The 23,238-nt window shown below is 36.9% G+C and overlaps 1 protein-coding gene and 1 long non-coding RNA gene across 3 annotated transcripts; both read right to left on the bottom strand.

Moving 5' to 3' along the window:
* Window positions 1-453: 453 nt before the first annotated feature.
* On the bottom strand, window positions 454-6,710 carry LOC148646233 (uncharacterized). Its single transcript, XR_015927907.1, has 3 exons — window positions 6,177-6,710; window positions 1,339-1,408; window positions 454-820 (listed from the first exon to the last, which is right to left on the bottom strand). It is a non-coding gene; the product is annotated as an uncharacterized LOC148646233 (long non-coding RNA).
* A 6,494-nt stretch (window positions 6,711-13,204) lies between these two features.
* On the bottom strand, window positions 13,205-23,202 carry asrgl1 (asparaginase and isoaspartyl peptidase 1). Of its 2 annotated transcripts, none has more exons than XM_088609821.1 (9): window positions 23,064-23,202; window positions 22,343-22,450; window positions 22,017-22,217; window positions 21,557-21,699; window positions 19,880-20,034; window positions 19,357-19,478; window positions 15,567-15,677; window positions 14,069-14,302; window positions 13,205-13,672 (listed from the first exon to the last, which is right to left on the bottom strand). In XM_088609821.1, the coding sequence occupies exons 3-8, from the start codon at window positions 22,201-22,203 to the stop codon at window positions 14,091-14,093; spliced, it is 930 nt and encodes a 309-aa protein (XP_088465947.1). In that variant the 5' UTR covers window positions 22,204-22,217; window positions 22,343-22,450; window positions 23,064-23,202; the 3' UTR covers window positions 13,205-13,672; window positions 14,069-14,090. The 2 variants fall into 2 exon arrangements, with proteins under 2 accessions (XP_088465947.1, XP_088465946.1); XM_088609820.1 differs by lacking the exon at window positions 23,064-23,202 and adding an exon at window positions 22,560-22,733.
* Between the last annotated feature and the right edge of the window lie 36 nt (window positions 23,203-23,238).

Genomic DNA, 23,238 nt, shown 5'->3' with positions numbered 1-23,238 from the left:
GTGACTTAATAGCACCTTTCCGGGGAGGACTGTTAAAAGAATAGGATTTTCAGAGTTACTGTGACAATTAAGTAAAGCTGCAGATGAAAGGAGGCTGTTCAGACTGTCTTTTTTTTGGTCTTGTGGTTTAATATATCAAGAACATTGATTGGATCATCAATGTGGCAGTCTGTTGCACACAATGGCTAGCAGTTTTGTCCCCATAACTCCAAACACTACTGAGCACTTTGCTTTTCAGTCAAGAATCATGTATCTTACCTCGACCACAATAATACAAAGAGAACAAACGCAGGAGTAACACTACTCCAGTATTCATGAGGCAGTGGAAGTGGTTTTTGTTTATCTCTACTGAGGGAAAGGGGGCAGAGGTGCTCTCAACAATTCCTTATTTAATACTGACATACCTCTCCATCAATCCTAAAACTGTTAATTATTTAGAATTCAGAAAAGTGCAGTTAAGAGCTAGGTTTATTTTAGAAACAGGTTCAGTTCTCAAACAAATGAGCTCATTGGTATTTCTGTAGTTAGGAAAACTTTCTGAGCACAAGCATAGCTACCCTTTTACCTGAATGCATTTTGTGGTTTTTAGAATCATAATTTTACAGTGCCTTGGGGCTTTAAAAGTTATTAATCATCAGCATTTTTCAACTATAGCTCCTTAGTATAATTTAGGAAGGTGCACTAACTCTAGCTTTGAAAATGTAATAAAACCCCTGGGTATTAAGCAGGTTGAGGCAGTATGCCACTATACTTCATAAAAATTCTGGCTCTCTTCTATTAAAATCCCAGGGTCCCATATTTTCTTCAGTGGGTCAAGTCACTGAGGGAACAAAGCAAACTTTATCAGAACACTGCAATTCTGCATTCCGGGAATTCTTAACACTTGGCAACCATATAGCACAGTAAAGCAACAGGGGGAGGGGTGTTCATCATAATCAGAGGTGCAAGTCACTTATTGAAGGCCAGGAGAGTAGTACTATGACAGTATCAACTGTGATTATATGGATCAATTAGGAAGCCAAGGAAATTATTTATATGATATGTCCTTGATAATTTAACCCGATATTACATGGACGTGTAATACAATTCTGTTGTTAAACATTTATGCATGATGTATCACATTTTTCATTTTTCATGAAAGAGTGCTCTTTATTTTAATGAAAAGCCGATAATTTATATCTATAGACAAAAGAACAATTATCTTTAGGTTTTAATTAAAAATGGTATCCATTTTAAGGAAAAAATTGGGAGACCATGATTAGGGTGTGGATAAAGAGTAGGGAAGATTACAAAGTGCATGCAATTTCAAACATGTTATTGTTTCAAATCCATATATACCTTTCCCAATGAAGTTAAAGAGAATCAGATTTTCCAAACAGCACGTGTGAGTCATCGAAAGGTCATGGTCCTACAAAGCAAAACAGAAAAACGTTTTAACATTTTTATTAATTTTTCTCTTTACACTTTATTTTTGTGAAATATTGTAAAATGCACAGGTTTTAAATATAATATGCTAGCCAAACACTAGAACTCATCTACAGATTATAGTTGAGCTAACATAGGTTTTTAATCTGTAGTTTTTCTCAAAACTTCACAATACAAGGGCTTTTAGCAAAATCTAAAGTGATAAAAAGAGATCTTCAAACAAAAAAAATAAAATAATGGAACACAGGCTCCGGAAGATCAGTTCAATTGGACCTGGAAAAGGAGACATCAAAAGAAAAATAAGAGCATTGCTACCACAGATGACCAATAGGTGTCTCTGGTAGACGAGGTCTTAGTTAATAAAGCACTGGTAGTCTTAAATAGGCAGTTAAACCTATTATTACCATTCAGTCTAATTGGTAAGACATTGCAACTGTGACATACTACTAGTTTATGGTTATATAGCAGTGCTGTGGTAGGTGATCTCTGACTAGTTAAATACAAGATTGTAGAATTGCAGAGGCTTTCATGTGTATTAAAACCTAAAGCACAGTTTGTGTCAGATCATCTTTTGTGCTGGCTCTGTGATATTCTGAGTTGCTTCTTTAAGGTGAGGAGAAAACTTCTACTGGCAATATAGTATTCCTTGAAGTAGGATAAAAGAAATGTTGATTTCTGTTTTGTATAATGAGAAGATGGGGGGGACACCAGGAGTACAAGAAAATCAAAGTGGTAGAAAATGTTGTTCTTTCTAAAAAGTTCATGTGTGTATGTAGTTATCTGGCCCAGGTAATGTGGTGTAGGAACTTTCACAAGGCCTACAGCAGACAAAGGATGGTGTTTTTGTTTCTCCTGGATTTAAAGGTCAGTTTTGTATTTTATCTGCCTTCCTTTTGTATATTTGACTATGATAATTGTTTTATAGGTACTGTTTTTGAGGCCATATTCCTTACTCACAATTCCAAATGGACATTACATGTGCAGGCTATGCTTTATTAAAAGTATGACTTTAAAACATTTTTAATTAGTAACGTAGTGCTAAATTAATTAATGCCAAGGAAACCATTCATCGCCACCATTGAATATTCAAAGTCTTTTCAGGTGACTTTAGTGGACACTTGCTTCTGTGTATTTTTTATCTCTCCATCCACTCTGTTTTGTTGTCTTGAGGTTCACAGTGTGTCTGGGGGGATACCTAAAGGGGAAAACCAATGGCAAACCTCTTCCATCGACGTCTTAAGACATTCTGCAGTACTTATGTTTTGCACTGAATAATGATTTTTTTCACTATTCAAAGGATTTAAATCATTAAAATCTCACCTTTCAGCATAAATCTGAAACTATTACAAACGTATGCCTATTTATAAATGCTTTAAGTTGCTTGTATAGCATTTTCATACTAAATATTAAAATGCCTGAATCCTAATATATTCTTTCTTATATGGCCCCACCTTATAAAATGACAATGCAAGCCCTCTGTACACCTGTAGTCATGGTCAGTGAAAAGTGATACGCTAGCAAGATCCCCCCCCCCCCCCCCCCAAGAAATTCTTGTTCTTGTTAAAAGTGCCAAAATCCCCCAACCCAGAAAAAAAAATAACAATCCCCAGATTGTCTGAATGTAGACCCCTTGGAAACGGATCTCTCCAAGTCTGGAAATAATGCAAGGAAATATAAAATCAGAATTAACCACAGGAGTCTTTGATGACAGAATGCCATAGGATATGAAATTCTATTTTTTTTTGCCAGCTGATTGAATCACAAGTATTTTGCAAGGAATTAACAACTTTAAGGCTTCCTGTCCTAAACAGACAGTCCAATGGTCAGTTTTGTAAATGTACTAATGACAAACCATCCAGAGGGGAGCAACCAGATACACTCACAGGCTTAAAGGAATGTCCTACACTGACAGGCTAAATGAAGTGAATGTTTTTAGTCATTAACAGAAGAGACAACCAGGTATTCCAAATCCTCAAAGGCACTGACAAAGTTAACTTGATAGACTCTGCTAGAGTCAACAATGAAATGTAAATCAGAGGAGGCAAATAGGGAACTAAAATTAAGTGTATTTGAATTGAGAACAGGTGGTACTACACAATGGGTTGTGGGAGTCTTGAACAAGCTACACATCCATGCTGCTGCAGCTGAAACTCTGACATCTTTCAAGGAACAGCTGCATGGGATCCTGGTAACATTTATTTACTAGTAACCAAATGAGTCAGATAGTTTACAAACGAAAGGAGTCAATTCAACCCTTCTTATGTTCTACTGTATAATTCTGTCTGGCATTATCTGTTTGTTTATTATACAGCATAAATAGAAGTTATTAACTGGCGTTCGGGTGGGATAACAACGATAAGTCAATCTCGCACAACTGCACCTAATCACCATCACCATTAAACTAGCTACATAAACTGCACTCAGACACCTCCCTTCACATTCCTCTCAATCGTCCCTCCTCCGCCCCATCTCCACCTTGCTCTACCCCTGGGTTCACTCAGTCTGAAGGGGGATCGAACTTCCTTGTCCTACAGCCAGAAGGCTACCCATTAACCAAGCAGGCTAAGCCAAGCTTTTCTCGCCAACTATTCCAAGCATTCACAGGCATTCAATCCTTGGATGTTGCTGTCCCTAGTGAAACTAGTAGAGCAGTGTGGAACTATCTTCTCACATGTTGTTTAAGTTTATATTTGCAATTATGCCATTAGTGCTTCACTGCCATCAAAATTAGTTACTGAGTAGCTTGTAACCTTCAGAACTCAAGTTTGTCCTTTCCAATTGCAATTTATTTTGGAAAAGCATAGCTATGTTTAGTCATATGTGTTTCCATTCTTTATCTGATTGGACACACCCCATACTGTAAATGGTGGAAGGAAAGCATTTCCATCGAGTCTTTTTTTTAAGCAAAACAGAGCCCCGCGGCAGTTATTCGATGAGACAAAAACCTTTTGACCTTGCATAAGAGAGAGAGTTTTGACCACTTAGGTAGTAATTAAACAACAAATGATATTCTGAGCACGATTTAAAACAAAGCCACCACACCAGTCATCCGTAACCTTAGTACACTTATTAACAAGGCCGGCTCTCAAAGGTCAACCAAATGTCAAAGCATTTTCCAAAGTCTCCTGCCTACAAAATATTCAACTTGTTTGAATGGTGCGTGGGAAAACAAAATTCAAATATTTTGCAGTGATAATTTAACATGTCAAGGGATTTCATAATAGCAAATGTAAGAGGAAGAGTGGTTTGTTAATGTATAGATTTTAGAAGTACACATATTACTGGTATACTTGATTATCACTTTTAATTGATGTGATGAGTGGGGAGCTGTCAGCCAAACGTGATTTAATTGATGCCTAATTAGTTTGCATATTAGACGTTTCAGGTCCAATAGACCAAGTAAAACAACAAAATACAGGTTGAAATTGTAGTCATTTCGAATGTGGACAATCCAAGGATTGTGATTTCATAAAATAATGACCTAACATACCTATAGTTAAAGCTAATAATCACAATCAAGAAAGTCAAATGTCCTATGCAAAAAAAAAAGAGGAAGCCATTTGACTCAGCTTGATTGGTTGCTAGTAGCTATTCTATTCTAGAATCAAATTTTTTTTTTCTTTAAAGATGCCAGGGCATCACCCTAAGAACATAGCCAATTAGTCTGTAACAGACACACATTACAATTTGTGTAAAAATGTTTTCTGTTTTAAATGCTCTTCCTTGTAGTTTACACTTGTCACCTGGGTTGTGTTTTATCGTTGATTCAGGATTTCACGGTGTTGACTGTGTTTGGGAACCATAATCTTGGACAAGATCCAGGTAGGCCACATGCCCAGAGATGTCTTTGATATAAATTAAAATGTATCCTCTTTCAGAAGCTTTAATTCCTTTTCAGTTAACAGACACGTACAATATATTCATCTGTATCTTTCCTAATGAATTAAATTAAGAGGTTATGATGAAAATCTATATTAGCGAAATTTATAAGCAAACCGTTTAAATAGGGGTTAAGAATAAATAAGTCAGAACTCATAATTCCCCAAGTCCCGTTAGCAAAGCAGAGTATTTACTCAAGTTACGCAGTACATCTCGGAAAGATGCGTAACAGTTTAAATCAGGGGAATAAAGTGTGGGCATTATGATTTTATAAAGAACAATCAGAATCTCAGACGTACATTAAAATAATCGATTACTTGTAAGTGTAAAGTGTTCAAATACGATACGTTTTTCTATGAAGGTTCTTTGCTTTAAAAACCTAGCTGAGCGAGGTTCATCAAAACATGATGTAATGCTCTGTATTACAGCAACTAAAGACCTATGAAATGAGTTATCTTGTCTTCAATGTTTAAAGTTTTGAAACCTTTCCGTTTAATGTCTTATCGTCTGGTTTTCCAAGCTAACTCAAAGGTGCTATGTAATCCTAAAATCGTATGAGCAGTTGTTAATTATTTCGGAAATAAAAATTTGCATTCTTCAAAGCATTCCCAGAGTCTTAATTAGAGACAAGTTTTCAGCATTCGTCTTACGCGGTCAAGAACTGTTAATGTCACAATCTACTACTATTAGGCAGTTTTGCGGACCGAGTAGTCTGAGCGGTCAAATTCTATTTCCATTAACTGCACACTAAACAAATAGAACCTGTTAGGGATTTCACTGATATCTTTGAAGAGAAGTTATGCAACGACACTGAAGTCACTGCGGCAACTACTTTCACGCAGAGTTCAGGTTTTCTTTAAAATGATACTCACCAGAACTGTTCGCTGGAAGACAAGTGAAGGGTAAATTCTTTGACCCCTGCCGTCTTGCTAGGTTCTGAACTTTTCCATTACCCCCTTTAAAGCTGGAGGAACTTCTGTTATAAGCTTTTTTTTTTTAATCATTCGCGTTTCGTTTTTCTGATGTGCGCGTATGTAATATTAATCTGAGGTGGCATTTAACCGCTGCCCACTAAATCTCGCCATGTTCTTTGTCTTTTTCACTCTTGACCATTTCCCTATGTCTGACAGCTGGGGGCTCTATCTTGCTGCTCTCCCTGGAAATCATTCGTTTCACTGCGGAGATTTGCAATGCAAAAATAAAACGGCGTAAAAACAGTTAAGCACTGGGAGGAAAAAAGTGTTACCTGTAAGAAAATGAAAAAGCTACTTGATCTGAAAACAAAGCGAACTCTTGGCTGTTTAATTCCAGCTGTGTGTACTCTTCTTAATCGCTGTTTGTTGTGACCCACACTGGCCGCACCGCACGTCTTGACTTTTTCTATGAAGGCTCTTTGAAATGGGCCAGCCCCTTTTTCTGGCACTGGTACACAAAACTGACCAATAGCCAGCAGCACAACTCGCGTTCAATGGGAAGAGCGGTCCACACATACAGAAAGAAATGCAAAGGCACACTGACCTCCTGCCACAAATTACCGTAACATAAGCGCCCAATCGGCCTCGGAGGCTTTGCAAACATGGCTAAAGAACCAATCCTGGTATAAATGATCATAACCATAGCTAGTCAATTGGTTTTCCATAGATGTTTTCTTTTTCCACTTAATTAGACAACCAACAACCTGCATCGCCTTTTTTATGACCTAGCATTCTCTCACGCAAAATCCCATCGACAGTGGTCCTAAATGATTACTCAAATGGGAAATCGAAATTCTTTCCGTTTGAAAATATTTTCCCGACAATACCTGAAAGTGGACAGATGGTTCTGTAAAAAAAAGTCAGCTGTTGGTTTAACAGAATTGGTGGATCTAAATAATCGTCCGTATGTTTGCAAGAATAAACAGTTTCTTTATACAGCTTTAAGCAATTTGAAAATGAAAGACTTTGAGGTTTGTGAAGAGCCAATTTATACCCCTTTGATACAAAGATGTAGGTTTCCGTCTGTTTTAATACAGAAGGAATCATCCAGTGAATGTTCTAATTTAGGTGCGGAGAAAACTTGAAATGCAAATCGTTAGTAATCTCTACTGAATATTTTCACTCAATGCTAACTTCCAGTTTTCTCCGGTCAGGTCTGTCTCCTCTTTTAAAGCTCTGAAACAAAGGTGTTGACTTTGGGTACTGCAACTATAGTAATATCTGTTTCAAACGACAATTTATTCCGCGAACATTGTGATTGTGTGAGTGACTTAGACGTCATAGATACAACTCAATTTATTTAACTACACGGTGTCGGAGAGCCATGCTTGCCAGAGAACACGAACACCATTCTTCATAAAATCTGTTGAACGTTCACGAATCGGAACCGAGCAGCGGAGCGCTGGAATCTTGCGGGTTGGATAGGACCGTAAGATATTACAACGTAGGGTACCCTGCACCGTATAGAAAACGAAATGATTGTATATTCCAAATAAGCACATTGTTCAGCTGAAATGATTTTCTAGGATGGAGAGGGGTTACATATCATTTATTGATAAACATTACTGTGAACTGTAGCAGTTGGAGCTGTAGGAGGATCTGAAAGCTCTCACATTGTTCACATAGCGCCCTTGATCTTTTTCGCAGTCGCTTCCATAGGATGTCCATTGCGTTCGTTGTTTCCATCTAGTCTGCATTCTGCTGCTGTGTGCAGTTTGCGTTGGTTTAATGCCTGCAAATTCGCACCTTTTTAATCGTACTGCCATGGGAAGATACTGTAGATCTTTGATAGTATCTGTTTTGCTTTTCAAAATAGCCCCCATGAAGCCTGGGAAGGACTACTATGACTGCATTGTTAAATATAAATATTTATGACGATTAGCCCCACTTGAGGTAAAAACCTCATCCTGCCATTTAGAAAAAAGTAAATAACTGAAAAGGCAGTCGGAGTGCAACAGTGAAGATCAGTGTGGAGAGGAATCCGTTTAGTGTTGTTTTAGATTAAACAGAATGGAAATGCCTCTTCAATTCTTTTACCCTCAAACAATTTCGCACAAGTATTAAAGCCTTATTTCAAAACATTACAAAACTAGTAAAATGTTCTAACTTCAGTCTTGTTATTTTAATGGCCATACATTCATTTGAGTATTTTGTTTTCATACTGTATATTAAGAAAAAAAATAGTGGTGGTGAAGGTAAAGTAGCTGCTTTTTTTCCAGTACTATCTGGACAAGCATGATACCTGAAACTGCTGCACATTGCTGCAAATATTTAAAAGCCCCTTCTAGCAGAAGCTTCTGTCAGAAGAATAAGTAGTGGAAGCTGCGATTTTTAACAGCTGATAAACATGTAAAGCAGGCAAACCTTCCACATGCCACAGCCTTCACTGGCATTTCTGTTTACACCTTCACTGGAACGTCCAGAAAAGTGTGCCACTTCTTCAGTTTCAATTGGGGCTCCCAAACTCACACTTTGGTTCTCAGCAGGATTCAATTATTTTCAAATGCTCAGATAAATATACTGCATACCGAAGGAAACCTCTAGTTCAAAATGCAAATCGATTCACATCACTGTAAAATTGTAAAATTCACTGACTCCTAGTGCTCTTTTTCTCATAGAGTCTGGACAAACATGATTTGCCAGTGGCCAGTGAGCCCGAGATGCCACTCTTTCTGTTCCAGCTCATCCCACAAACATTCACTGTGGCTCAAGTCTCCTGTGTAGTGTATCCATGGCATAAATGTCACATTCCCATCCCTCCTGAATTTATACCACCAGGAATGTTGTCACATTGGAATAAACCTGTAGGAAAAGCAGCAAGTTACATGCAAAGATTTTTACCTTAGAGCACAGAGAAATTTGATTTATAACTGGATCTTATCTTAGTACGCAGCGGGCGCAGGGCAGGATACACCCTAGACGAGACACCAGTCTATCACAGGGCAGACACACAGGCACACACACACTCTGACCAGTTTTCCAAGAAGCTTATTAACTGAACCACTATGTTTTTGGAGTGTGGGCAGAAACCTACGTGAAAAGAGGGAGAACAAGCTCAATGCAGATAGCCCCCCCCTTGGAATCGAACCTAGGGCCACAACACTGCATGGCAACAATGACAACCATTGTGCCACAATGCCACCGGACATAACTCAAACAGTATTTACACAAAATAAGGCCTGATGCTGAAGTTTCATATTTAAAATGTGGGTACAATTCTGCTACTTTTTGGGGATAACCATTTTCTTTTACTAGGTACCTGGACAGATCTAATACTTCAGCAAGAAATACTTGCAAGCATGTTTTTATAACTCATGTTTAGTACTGTAAGATAGTTATTGTGCCAGGTGAACCTTATATTGAGCATACATTGTACACCTTTCAGAATGGTTATTGTGTTGCAGTGATAGTGACAGAATCAGAGGGGTCTTTCATGAGCTTGAATTGCTGCTCTGTTTCTAGCAAAGGCCTACACAGACTTTGCTATATCATGGATCGCATCATAAAACTCAGGGGAACAAACAGGAAATGACAACATTCCAGGACGGAACAAATGACTGGGCAAAGCGCTGCCAGGGCCTAATCTCCAGAGAGTCTGTAGTTTCTCTGTGACAGACGTCTTGTTTTTCTACAAAGTTTTGAACCTCCAAATCCACTGGATATTTAACATGTAGACTAGAATATTGAATATTGGTCATGATGGAAGTTGCTGTAGTGAGAAGAATTAAAGATTGTTGAAGATGATGCTATACGTTTCAAATCTTGATTTTTTTTGTATTCAATTGTATTCCTGTTGTGTTTTAATTATTTGTGTTTTGAAAGTTAAAGTTAAATACCCTTATTATAATGTTGGCTGCTGTAATATGCCATTACGCAGTTTAAAGCATTTAGGCATTCAAAGATCTGGAGATGGACTTCAAAATAACATGTTTACTGCTGAACAAAATGACCCTGCTTTAAATCAAAAGTATAAATGAATAATCCTAATTATTCAACAATAGAAGGCAATTAAAAATAATTGTTTTGATATCAGAACTTACCTGCATGTTGGCATTTTTTATATTTTATTACTTAAAACATCCATGTATAAAATTTAACATTCCATTACCACATATAAACAGTATTATTTCCTACATGTTCCTTCTATAGACTCATTGTATGGTCACTATGTATAAACTCACAGTCAATTATTTACATATCTATTTTTAAAAGCTTTGCTTTATATTTCCAAATGTATAAATGCCCACTAGAAAAAGTGATTTTATTTTTTAATACAGTATTATTCTTGTACTTTATATATAGGGAGAGAGTAGGATTGTACAAACATAATAAAGTTATATTTTCTGCAAATGTAAAATAATATTTTAACAGTACAATGTCAAATGTTAATTCAGCGTAGGAAGTGAGAAGCACTCCTACAGCAAGCATAGGAAGATTATTTTGACTATAAACAATCAAGGTAGAACAGGCAACCAGACAGAATCTGACTCATCAGATGGAAAACAGGTTCTGATGCTCAAACCCTAAATCCAGTTTTGCACCTATAGCAGCAACGGCCCCTATTAGCAGTGGAGCATGCTTCATCTAATTAGTGTGGGTATGTTTATACTGACGACAAATGATGTACAAAAATAGTCTTTGCAAAGGCTGAGTACAGTACACCTCAGCCTTTCACCTTGAACACCCCACACTCTTGCAATGCACATGCGTCTTTATTTCAATCTGCATTAATTCCTGTTCCACCAATTGCTGAGCTTAACAAAGGTTTTTATAACCTTTTTTAAGGTTATAATGGTTTTATTTTCTCAATGGTATCCATTACTTAGGCATTTGGCTCTGGGGGCAAAGCTTACTCTGATGATGCACAAAAGGAATTAAAGCCCGATACCTACGTGGAAAAACACTTACCGATTTACAGGTTATTGCTTTAACCTTAAATATATTTCTACTTGATGACCACATATATTCCTGTCATCAGTTGTACAGTGTACCTGTGAGTCATCAGTTACGGATTTGTTTGGGATAGACCTTGTGAATTTGGTTTTAAATATTGGCTTGTTGTCATGTTGGTAACTGTAAATCATAAACAAAATAATCATTTTAAATCTTAACCAAGAGAAAGGTCAGCCAAAAAAATACTTAAGGTTAAATAGTACAAGTTCCATTATGGATCTTATAATTTTGCACACAATTAATTCTTGTAAAAATGAATTAATAAAATGAAGATTTAACATTTTTTATTCATTTTATTCTGCAATGATTTATTGTACATGTGCAACCAAGTCCCTTTTAGTTTGTACCATAACAGCTTAATGGTGCATTTGCATGATTCACTCTTGCACTTTTTTTCCAGTGGCTCAGCAAGTTTGTTTTTAGACTGAGACAATCACTCACTTTGTGTTAGATTTAAGCATGTTCAGCTCAGATTTTTTTTAGATTGATAGTAACCAGACGTGATTGTTATCTTTGTTCTTTAGTCTGAAATGGTTCAGTATAGATTATTGTTGTGTTTAAATTTGCGTAAAATGAGATTCACATGTAAGAAAAACAAGAATTCTTATACTTCTGTCCATATTGCTTTTCTGTGACAGTATGGCAGTACAATCCTCATCTGTAAGACAGTTGTAGCTCTTACTTTAGAATGGATTATCAATTTATTTCTACACTTGTGAGTGCTCATAAACGATTAAGAGAGGGAAAACCGAACTGGCGATACTGAAGTCAAGGTTAAAGGTCAAAGATTAGATCCTGACATTTGACAAAAATTTGTCCAAGTTAAAGCCAGGGCATTTTGATATTTTAGATCAGAGGTTTAAAATTCCATTTATAAATTTGTAACATGTAATATATTATCAAAGCATTATAGAGTGTTAGTAACCTGGTAGGAATGGACTTCTACTCATGTTTAATTGCATGTTTAATAACAGGTCATTTTTTTTAAATTAAGAAGAGGTTGATAAATAGCCTATACTGTATATTTTCAAAGTCTCTTTTAGCACTTAATCTATGTTACCTATTCTCTCATTTCAAACCACATAAAATTAGTTTTGAAATAGATTTAATATTAAAAAAATACAAAAGTGCATTCTTTTCATTGACTTGAAATTTTAACTGTTAGTATATTTCCAAATACATTATTCCCTTTTGTTTTGTTCTCCAGGAAGTATTTTGGGATATACTGTAACTGCTAAAACATCCCAGGGGAGATCAGGTAAGTTCAATCTTCTATACCTGTTTTCCATGGACAAATGTCATTACCAATTATATATTTTTATATCTTTTAGCTTAGAAATCTATTCTCAAATACATTGTGTTTTTCCAATGTTTCCTCAAGAAAAGGTATGCAGAATATTCATGTGAATTTACAACAGGACAATAGTGAAAACCTAACCATGTAGCCGTGAGTTCGGTTTTAAAAAATTGATTAAATGCAATTCTTCAGTAACTTGTTTCCTTTTAATGAGCCATTTTTTTTAAGCACCTCAAAAACATTTTCTAATAACCATGCTGATTATTATCTATAATAATCCTATCCTGGCAAGCAATGAGAAAAGGCAGGACACACCCTAGACAGGACACCAGTCCATTGCAGATAGAAAAACATGCATACACTCAGACCAGGGCCAATTTCTCAGAAGCTAATTAACCAACCAGTATGTCTTTGAACTGTGGGAGGAAACTGAAGTACAGTATGCCCAATCCAACATGGGGAAAACGTTCATACTCCACACAGGCAGCACTGCAGATCTGGAATTGAACACCAAGCCCCAGCTCTGCGAGGTAGCAGTGCCAACGATTGGCCACTGTGCCACACCTCAATTTATTTTTATGTCTTCAATAAAACAAATATCCATAACATAAGTCAATTTAATTTCCATCATGTGTTCTATTTGAGCATTTAATAAATGGCAAATCCCACCCACATACATTTTTTTCAGCTTTATTTTTAACAATCAATGCATTCAAAACCTGAGGTTGAGTTTTAGAAGTTCCTTGTACATTGCTTAAAATGGCCCTCTGCAAATGAATTTTCCCAACATGGAAACATTTTCACTAAAGATTTTAACATTTTTTCAAAGATCTTTATAGTCTTTATAGTAATCTCCATCTCAAATGTGTACTAATAAGAGTTTGTTTTCACTTCATCCATGTTTCAGTCGATTTCTTAAACTGATTTATGAAACTGAGTGACGCAATTAAATTTTATCTTGATTTGATACAACTAATATAGATAAGTTCTAAAAATCACGATTCTAACATTTAATTGGATAAGACTTTTATCAATTACGATTCATAAATCGACCACCACTGTCTCACCTCTATAACCTATAAGATTAGCCCGACAGACTCAATATCAGAAAAGGCATGTAGTCCACTGCAATACCCAATGAAACCTGTAAAAAAGACAACATATAATCAATAAAATCCAAAAGAGTGCAGTTTTCACTGATCTGTGACAAGGTATCTGCCAGAACCAATGTGTGAGATTTTATATTATAGCCTTTTCAACAGAGTTAAAAAATTCATCTTGCAAACAAAGAGGGTTTCATTAAAAGGAAATGGAAAATGTTTTGCTTTATTAAGACAACAATTAATCGCTGTCGGATTAAAAAATAATAATTTCTTTTGAAATCAGTGTCAAAATGTCTTTCTTGAAAACCATTTGGCACAAAACCTAGAGGTTAGATGTGACTATGACTACCTTCCAAACCTTCCAGAGCAGAAACAATTTAATTGAAAAACAAAAATTATGAGATTTAGAAACATTCTGTAGAAATAGCAATACTTACAACAAGATGTGCAAGGAACGTGCTAGGTTTTACTTATGGGCATAGAGAAGAATTCATCTTTGTACAGTCCATTATAAAGCTGATCATCCTTTGCTGCTGCCCAGGACATTTGCTTGGAGTTAAATCTAGCAGCCCAGTCTCCAGTTTTGTCCAAAACCACAACCCCTGCAAACCCCTGTACTCTTTCGAACATGTATGCCAGTGCAATATCGGAGGCTTCTTTTGGAGACTTTCCTGAGATGAGGGAGAAAAAGAGAGAGGAAAGAGAATTGAGATTATATTTGGAGCTCAAGAATACTGTTAGTACTCGAGTCATCTCATTCCTGGCTTATAGACCAGGGGAAAGGACTATACCACTAATTCAGTGCAGTTTAATGTGCGTTACTGTGTCTATTTAAGCTTTACAACAAAGGGTGGGTGGTGTCTGTGCTATTGGATAAATGACCCAAAAACTATTTGCTGAATTTGGGACATGATTTATTTACTTTCCAATTGGTGACTGTGGGAGGAAGACTGGAATCTTTATTTTATGGAAATTTCTTGGAGAAATGGAGATCTTTTTCCATATGTGCATGTAAATATTTAATATGTTACATGAACCATTAGCACAATATCAACACAAACCATTAATCAGTTAATAAATATAAAATGTTACATTTTAATCTCAGTCCTGTTAGGACATACTTAACTGTGAGACTACAGGGAATACTGACATGACAAATGTCATGTTTATTGACTTTCTGATTCATTCACTTCTCCACTGAGGTAAATGTTTAACCAACAAACACCAGATCTGAATAACCTTGAGAAATGGTCAGCGAAAAGACATTTCAGGTAGAAAACTTGCACAGACATTTTAATCGATTTCTTTTCTCGTTAACTGTAGGTCCTAGGTTTTAATAAACCTTGTCCTCTGAATTAGATGATAAAGTAACTCCATTTTGAAGCTAATGATTAGAATGAATGTTCATAGTCATTTCCATCCTTTATTATGTATATTATGTGTAGCAAAAAAAAGGTTACATTACAAAATAGAAATGTTTAAAGAATATCCCTCAGAAATGGATCCTCTTCTATAAAACTTGTTAACTTCATATCAACAGCTACGTTAGTAATTACTTCTCATTCACTGCAGATAGGTCTGCCACCATCTACAGATCTTTGAGAATACTTCCTCTTTTCAACCCACATACTGCTTTGTTGCAAAAATCCAATTTGTTTGCTACTTTTCATGATGGGGAGCCTTCTGTTTGGTCATCTCTCCACTTTGTCCTGTTCACAGGTAGGAAGAACCTAACAGAATATTAGGAATGGGCTGGAACCATTTTGCAGCAGAACTGAAAAGATAGCACAACAGCACTTAAACCCTGGCTGCCCAAAGCAACTTTTATTTGCACAAAACACATGGCCTTTTCAGGCGACGTGTCCACCAACACTGCTGCACTTTCCTGCCATTTACACAGTATGTACACAACAAACACATATGTTGTAAGTTTACCTTGCTCCATGTGAAAAAGGATAAGTCTGCACAATGTCACCTTCATGATTTCCTCCCCAGACCCTGTGGGGGACGCTGCACCCACATAGTTATCTGCATAGGCGCCACACCCTGGGGGTAAACAAAGAGGCAGCTTTCCAGTTTAGGGTCCTGCATCGTGGCCAAAGCTATTGCTAACTCAGGTGGTTCAAAACACAGGCTGCAGGATTCCCTAAGGGATGGCAGTAAAACGGGACTTCTGCTCATCGAGCAGGGAAGCATATACAGTACATGTATTCATAAAAATGCACTTAAGATCCCAGTTGTTAGCATTACTAGAGATTTTAGTCATCAAAACTAAAAACAACAACTCTGGTTGCATAAAAAAGCATGTATGACAATTAAGTCGGTCTCCTTATTGGGATACATATAACATAAACATATGGAGAACATTTTCTACAATTCATTTGTCCAGATTCCAAGACAAATAACCTCTTGAACTTCTCCAGCAGAAACAGCCGTATCTTTTTTTGGTTCTTACTTGTCATACATTCTATTCTATGCTATTTTATTACATGCACTACTGCTATAAGACCACTGGTAAAAAGCGTCGTGATAAGCAAATTGGAAGAGATCAAAGACCAGCAAAACCAGCTAGATGTCATAAATCTTATTACCCACTAGGTGGTGCAAAATGTACTTAAGAAAAAGCTCAAGATCATCCACTGTAGTAGCAGTTAATACCTAGGACAAACACAAGCTTCACAGTAATTGTTCAAAGCAGGTTAAAGAATGACGTTTCTTAATCAGAAAACCTGACATATAAAGTCATAACGTTGAGACAGATAAACGGCACTAAAAACAATACAGCCACATAATTTGTTACTGAACAGGGCAATCTTATCATGCGATTAAAATACGAGTTCTAAGTGTTACTTTCTATTCCCAGATGTTATTAATTTAAACCATCTTGTGTATGTTTCAAAATTATTAAGATTACTGATTTTACAATTGCTTGCAGAGGAAGTGAAACCAAACAAATCAAAAAAGTATTAAAAAAATTAAACTATATAAATAAAAAAACACTGAATGAATTACAGAGAAATGCCCATAACAATATATTATAAAGCAAACATATTTCGTTGGAAATAGTGTAAAAGTGTGGTTTCTGCTCCTTAAAGAGAATGGCTGGTGCTCATTGGCTCTTTACACCCTCAGTAATCTAAATACAACACCTGCTGGGCACAACCTTATCTGACAGGTGTTGAGACATAAAGGTTTAATAACTTCTGGTTGAGAAAATTTCCAATTTGTATCCGTTAATACAGTGGATTGGAATTCTACTTACCAAATAATATCGCGAGTTAAACACGCGTGATGTACCAGTGATGTGGTTGTGTGTGCAGTATTACTAAATAGGTATAGTCTTAACATTTACAAAATGAAGAAATATGCAGCTGTGTTGATTTGGGTTGTGTTTCATTACATTCTTGTCCGTGAAAACCCACGCAGAAAAATATTTATCAGTAATGTGTTTATTGGCTACATTTATTTTGATAGGAAGATCTTGATTCTTGATTATTTCCCACCTAATAGCTACAAAGATCAGAATTCCCTGACATCAAGGCATACCTCTAAAGACCAAAAGACAATGGGCCATTAGAATAACCGGTTTCTGGGTCGATTTACATGAGAAAAATTGCATGATGCGTCTATCGCCAAACAACTTTTTGCCACCTGCTGACAATGTTTTGAGCAGGGACAGGAAAATGAATGTTGACGCTCTCTCCTCAAACTGCTGGTGATTCTACCATTGCAGGACACTTTGTAACATGGAAAATAAAATAGTAGACAAAGCCTTTTGAAAAAAGTTTTAAAATAACATTTTCAAGTGTACACAAAAAGCACTTCACACAGCCTAATGGGAAAATCAAGTTGGTTTATCTGCTACTATCATGAATGAAAACCGTATTTATCAAATCTTACAAACGTACTATATAGCACATAACTTACTTTTATTTTAAGTCTGCTTTTTGTGTAATACACACCGCACAATTATTCACACATCACAAATTATTTATGACAAATTTGTAAGTAACATAGTTGACATGAGGGTAACAGCTGACAACTGTAATCCTTACAAATTAATTGAAATTGGTTGAATTGAATTCAAAAATGTGCAAAAGTGTGCAAAAAACGTTTGAGGAGAAACAACTTCCGATATTTGAGGGGAAATGTTATTAACTGAGGTACAGTATTTCTCATTTTCGCAGCTTCCAAAAATAAACAAGAAAACATATCTAGACAGCCCAGCCTTTCCACTGCCTGTAAAAACGACACCTCTCAGAAATATGTGGTTGTGCTGCTTTGTCACATGCAGGCCCACTCCACCCTTGGTGGTTTATTAAATACATGTATGACTGCACAGACTTAAATTGCATGTTTGCACAGTCATGTTTTTAATTTGAACCTAACTTTAACTTGCAAGAGCTCACGGGAACACCGATTAAAACAAGCATATCAAAACTTTCCAAAAATAAAAACGGCAAGTTTATTTTTATTTTCAGCTACCACATCCAGCTATACAAATTATATTTATATTCCTAATTAATTTTATTAATAACATTCAGGAATGTTATTATATATATATTTTTTTATATTTGGCTACAACATTTTCCCTTTAGTTACATGATTCAATATCAAGTGGATTTAAAGACCTAGGCTTACAGTACATGAATGTTACAGTACTGTACAAGTACAAAACATACTGGTGTAGTGCAAGAGCCCTCAATCTAATGGATCCACGCTCAATTCATAGCATGCAATTCCCTTTATAGAAAAAAAAATGTATAGCCATGTTACATTTTAAAATTGCATCTAGGCTGTGTTTTTGTATGTTTATATAGCATATGAAATAAGTTATTTTCAAGAAATGTGGTTTTCAGACTGAGAAAAAAATTAAATGATAATGCTGTTACAGTGGCTGAACTCCCTATTTTGGTACCATCTGTGAATTTTTCCTACATTTTTCTTAATATAATAGAATCAAGATCACCACTGTAAGTTTCTAAGTAATTCATAATAATTCACAACACTTATATAGCGCTTTTTCTGGACACTCCACTCAAAGTGCTCTAGAGGTAATTGGGACTCCCCCCCACCACCAATGTGCAGCCCCCACCTGGGTGATGCAACAGCAGCCAAAGTGTGGCAGTACTCTCTCCACACATCAGCTATCGGTGAGGAGGAAAACAGTGATGAAGCCAGTGGACCGATGGGGATTATTAGTAGGCCCTGACGGTTGAAGGCCAGGGGGAAATGTGAAAGTCAGGACCTCAGTTTTCCATCTAATCCACACGGTGGTGCCTTTTTTACAGTATTATGTCCCCATTACTACACTGGCTAATTATTACCCCCACAGACTGCAGGGTGAGTGCTCCTTACTGGTCCAACTTCCAGCTCTTCCAGGTGGAACCACTATACATGTATCTTCCACCAGTAACCCTAACTTTCCCAGGAAGTCTCCCATCAAGGTACTAGCCAGGCTCACACCTGCTTCATTTCAGTGGCTTGCCAGTTGTGAGCTAAATGGTGATATAGTTGCAGGCTATAAGATGAGCAGTGGAATTGATTCCTGTTGTACCCAACTACAATACATTTAGAAATCAACTTGTTACACAAAGTGGTGTGACTATCTATAAAAAAAACTGCTGAGCAACTAACAACCAAATCAGGAGGCCATTCTACCCATATTGTTCTTGTAGTCTTACAATCATTTGCAAAGAAAACTCACCATCTTATCATAACTTACCTACACAAGCTGTGTCACCAACACGCCCCACCATCTTATTAAGCCTTCCACCAGTAGATGTTGCGCTGGCCACATTCCCTTCAGCATCAATTGCAACAGCACCGACTGTGCCCATTTTTTCCCTGTAAAATTCACAGCCATCAGGACACGTCAGTGAGACAATTACACAGCACAAGTGTCTAGATATTCCTACAGGAACCATGAAAGCTAGCAATGTACTGTAGTTGCATTAACAAGTTAGAAGGCGCATTTGTAACAAAAAATAATTCCACAAATGCTGAAATTTAATTGAACTGAACATTTTCTGAATTTAAGTTGATTTCTTTAGATCTTCATTTGTTGAATATTTAAGGATATCTTTTGATAAATTACAGGAGCACACCATTGACGGTGGTTTCAGAAGTGTACGAAATTAGCTTTGACACAATCAGAAACTGCATGCTGTTGACTACAGTGTATTTACATGCAAGGCAAGCTTAATCTTTTGGCATGCAAACATAAAAAATAGAAAAGAATTGCATACATCTGACATTGCACTGGATTGGATCCAGGGGGCAGATTCTTCTTCCATCTCATCCTGGAATAGTCTGTTTTTAAGGACTCCTCTGGCACCTCTGGAATACCCATTGCTTTGGCAAATCTAGATGCACCATGACCAGTCAGGCATACATGATTCGTCTAGAAAGAAAGGCAGAAAAATTCACTGCAATACATTAATCTCCCTGGAGCCTTTATTTCTTTTTTATAGCAAACTGAAAGCTCTACCAGGTTTCCCTAGGAATTGAATTGCAAAGTACATAATTAGTGAACTACTTCCAGGAAAATCAATAAATTTCAGCCAGTAGCAGTTGTAGTTTAACATGAAAAAATAAAGAGGGTCATGCTTGTTTTCTATTCTACATAAACTACTAGCATTCTTTTGAGAGACTGAAGCGTTGGCACTGTGTTTCCTTCCGAGACCAGTAAGTCCAAATGAGTCTGACCACGTCTTTTCTCCATGTGAAAATATTTAAGGTTGTCCTACCTACTTCTGCTCACACCCAAGCCTTTTTTTTATCCCCAGCCACTAAGCAGAGCTGAACCGATCTCAACAGGACTTGTGGATGCAAATGCTTCTCACAGCTGTATCATGGTATGAGAGCATGGCTGCCACCAAAGCAATTGACCCTGGATGTTCATATTCAAGCTCAAAGTTAATCCAGAGGACTACCACAAGATGGAAAAGTATAACCGTTACATTTAAGACTGAAAACAGGGTTCACGTCATAATAAGAGCCATTAGGATATGGAACAAACTGCCAACCAAGCTGTTCAAACAGATACATCTGTGAAGGATCCCCGGGACAGTATAGTATGTGATCTTTGCATCAATAAGCTACCAGCAGCACCAAAGAGCAAAAACCCAATCATATCCTTATACAAACAGGATACCATGAGTACACAGAACAGCAACATGAAAAGAAAAAGGGGACTATAACATGATCAACCTAATGATTTAGATGATAAACCTAGCCCCTGACCAGTAATGTGAATCAGGAAGAGTGAATAAGGAAACTAAGCCGATTACTGTTAAATGCTGCTTCAGGTACTGTACAGTATATGCCTTCTTATCTGAAATGTATGGAGGGTTTTTTTTGTGTGTATGTGAAGTTCTTATGAGCATACTATATAATCATTTCCTTGGGTGTAAATCAGTCTTTGAAACTATAAATAACACCTCCTACCTTTAAAATTGGTACATGTTAAGCGATAGTCTAAGAAAAACAGATACCTACTGTAAAAATCAAAAGATTTTCCATATATCCAAAAAAAGTGTTAGTCTTTGTGCGAATACATAATGCATCAGACAGAAAATTAAACAAAGACTACATTCAGTTTGACCATAAAATGAACACTGTTAGTTCCTACTTGGACATTTCATTTTATTCCCAGAATGGAATTCTTCATTCTCTTTAGAGCTCAGACAGGTGTATTTAGATAAGATAAGATCACTTTATTGACCATATACAATTTCTTGCATTAGGAATGTGTCTTTTCGCGTACCCCAGCTTGCTCTCCATGAGACAGACAGGGAGAGAAGCTTGGGGTCAGAGCGCAGGGTCAGCCATTTATACGGCATCCCTGGAGCAGCTGGGGATAAGGGCGTTCCTCAGGGGCCCAACGGAGTAGGATTCCTCTGCCAGCTGCAGGATTTCCATACCTTTTCCATAACGAGTCTTGATAGTTTGATTGGATTTGCAATTCTTCTGACAGCTGAGACTGCTCCACTGTTCAAGGTTTTGCCATCCATGATAATCGCATCCATTTCAATATCTCCCAGTTCATTCAGGACTGAGCCACGACCTTTGAACCAAAGGTACATGGGAAAACAAGAACACCAGACGAACACAGTATAGTCTTCAAAACATGCCATAATATATTTAAGTCACTGCATATTTTGTGTGAAACAGCAAATGATACCATGTGTCCGCTTAAAGTACCAAACATTGTGTTGTGTTTTGTGGAAATGTTTCTAGGCTACAGGTTATTTTAATTTTTGTTAAAAATGATTAAATTTAGAATTATTTTTACATGAATATCAGGATGGCGCTTGATGTCTTTGTGGATAGGTTCTCGTCTAGTACTACAGCAGAGTATCCAAAATTTAAGTCATATGTTACCAGCATTAAAAACGGGGTTGTTCTCCATTTGCACTACAGCCTCCTCCACTGCGTCCAGCGCGGTACCACCACGCTGAAGGATGCGGTACCCGTGAAGAACTGCTTCCCGCACTCCTTGACGAGACAGCTCCACTCTTTCCTCCGAAATGTGCCCGGCACCTCCGTGCACCACAATGACAGGTATCATGGCAATTAATTCACCTTGTGAAAAATTAGAGATTAAAAAAAAATATATATATTTATAAAGCATACGAATCTGCCCTCCGCGGTATTTTTCAGTTCTTTTAAATTATTCTTAGCTCAATTTTGCAGAACGTTTCACTAACCTTGTAATACTGCGTTTTGAAATTTAGGAACTTGGCTCACGACAGGAATCCTCAGCGATTCTTGTTTCTTGGCAGAAAAGTGGGCAAAGCTCGTTTCTGAACCTTGACCTAGAACAGGAGTATTTTATCACGTGAATTGCGTAGCGAAACTAACCATTAACAACGGAATGAAAAACTTACCCAAAATATCCCTTCTTGGGTTAAAGTAAAAAAGTACCTTTATTATATTAGGTAAACTCTTCACCAGACTTCACTGCCTTGTCATTCTCACACCTGAAGAAGGATCCACTGCCGAAACGTTTTCTTTCTTTATTTTTTCAGCATGGAATAAACCTATTACTTGTTCCTTTGCAAGAACAACTTTGCATGCTGACGCAGCTAATGTACCTACCGGAACTTTCTACGTATGCACTAGTAAATCGCATCAAAGAAGGAACTACGTATCTCCCAGGATTTCACATGACAGGAATACCAACAAAGGAATACATGCACTGCAAATTTTCAAAGAATAATTTTCATATGTATTGACTGAAAGAAACGGACTCCAGAGTGCCGCTTTTTACAGCGACAACATTCTTAGTTGATTACACAAATAAAAACCCTTAAACATTAATTTAAAAGAGTAAACAAATTAGCTAAACCAAAACTTTATCCAGGTATATCATATATGGGTTTCAGCTTTTAAAAAAGAAATTAAAGCATATTCAAACCATAAACAAACCTCTGTAACATGAATCCAAGAATCGTTCTCAGCAAACCAGCACCGTTCCTCCGTTATACAGTCGCATTTAGGAAATGGAAAAAACTGCTGATAAAGCGCACGGAAGCTTTGTGCGCCATCTATTGAACACAATGTAGCATTACTGGCTTGGACGACAAAAACGCATGGGCTAGAT

Source organism: Lepisosteus platostomus, chromosome 17 (assembly GCF_059453375.1).
Source record: "Lepisosteus platostomus isolate fLepPlt1 chromosome 17, fLepPlt1.hap1, whole genome shotgun sequence".
NCBI classification, from domain to species: Eukaryota; Metazoa; Chordata; class Actinopteri; order Semionotiformes; family Lepisosteidae; genus Lepisosteus; species Lepisosteus platostomus.
This window is presented reverse-complemented; position numbering and strand designations above follow the sequence as displayed.

What these genes read in the sequence shown, in the direction of transcription:
- asrgl1 (XM_088609821.1), bottom strand. Translation starts at nt 22,203, where the DNA reads ATGATACCTGTCATTGTGGTGCACGGAGGTGCCGGGCACATTTCGGAG. An exon ending in CAAGACTCGTTATGGAAAAG is followed by an intron (nt 20,035 to 21,556) that starts GTATGGAAATCC and finishes CTTTCTTTCTAG; the next exon opens with ACGAATCATGTATGCCTGAC. An exon ending in AATCCAGTGCAATGTCAGAT is followed by an intron (nt 19,479 to 19,879) that starts GTATGCAATTCT and finishes TGAATTTTACAG; the next exon opens with GGAAAAAATGGGCACAGTCG.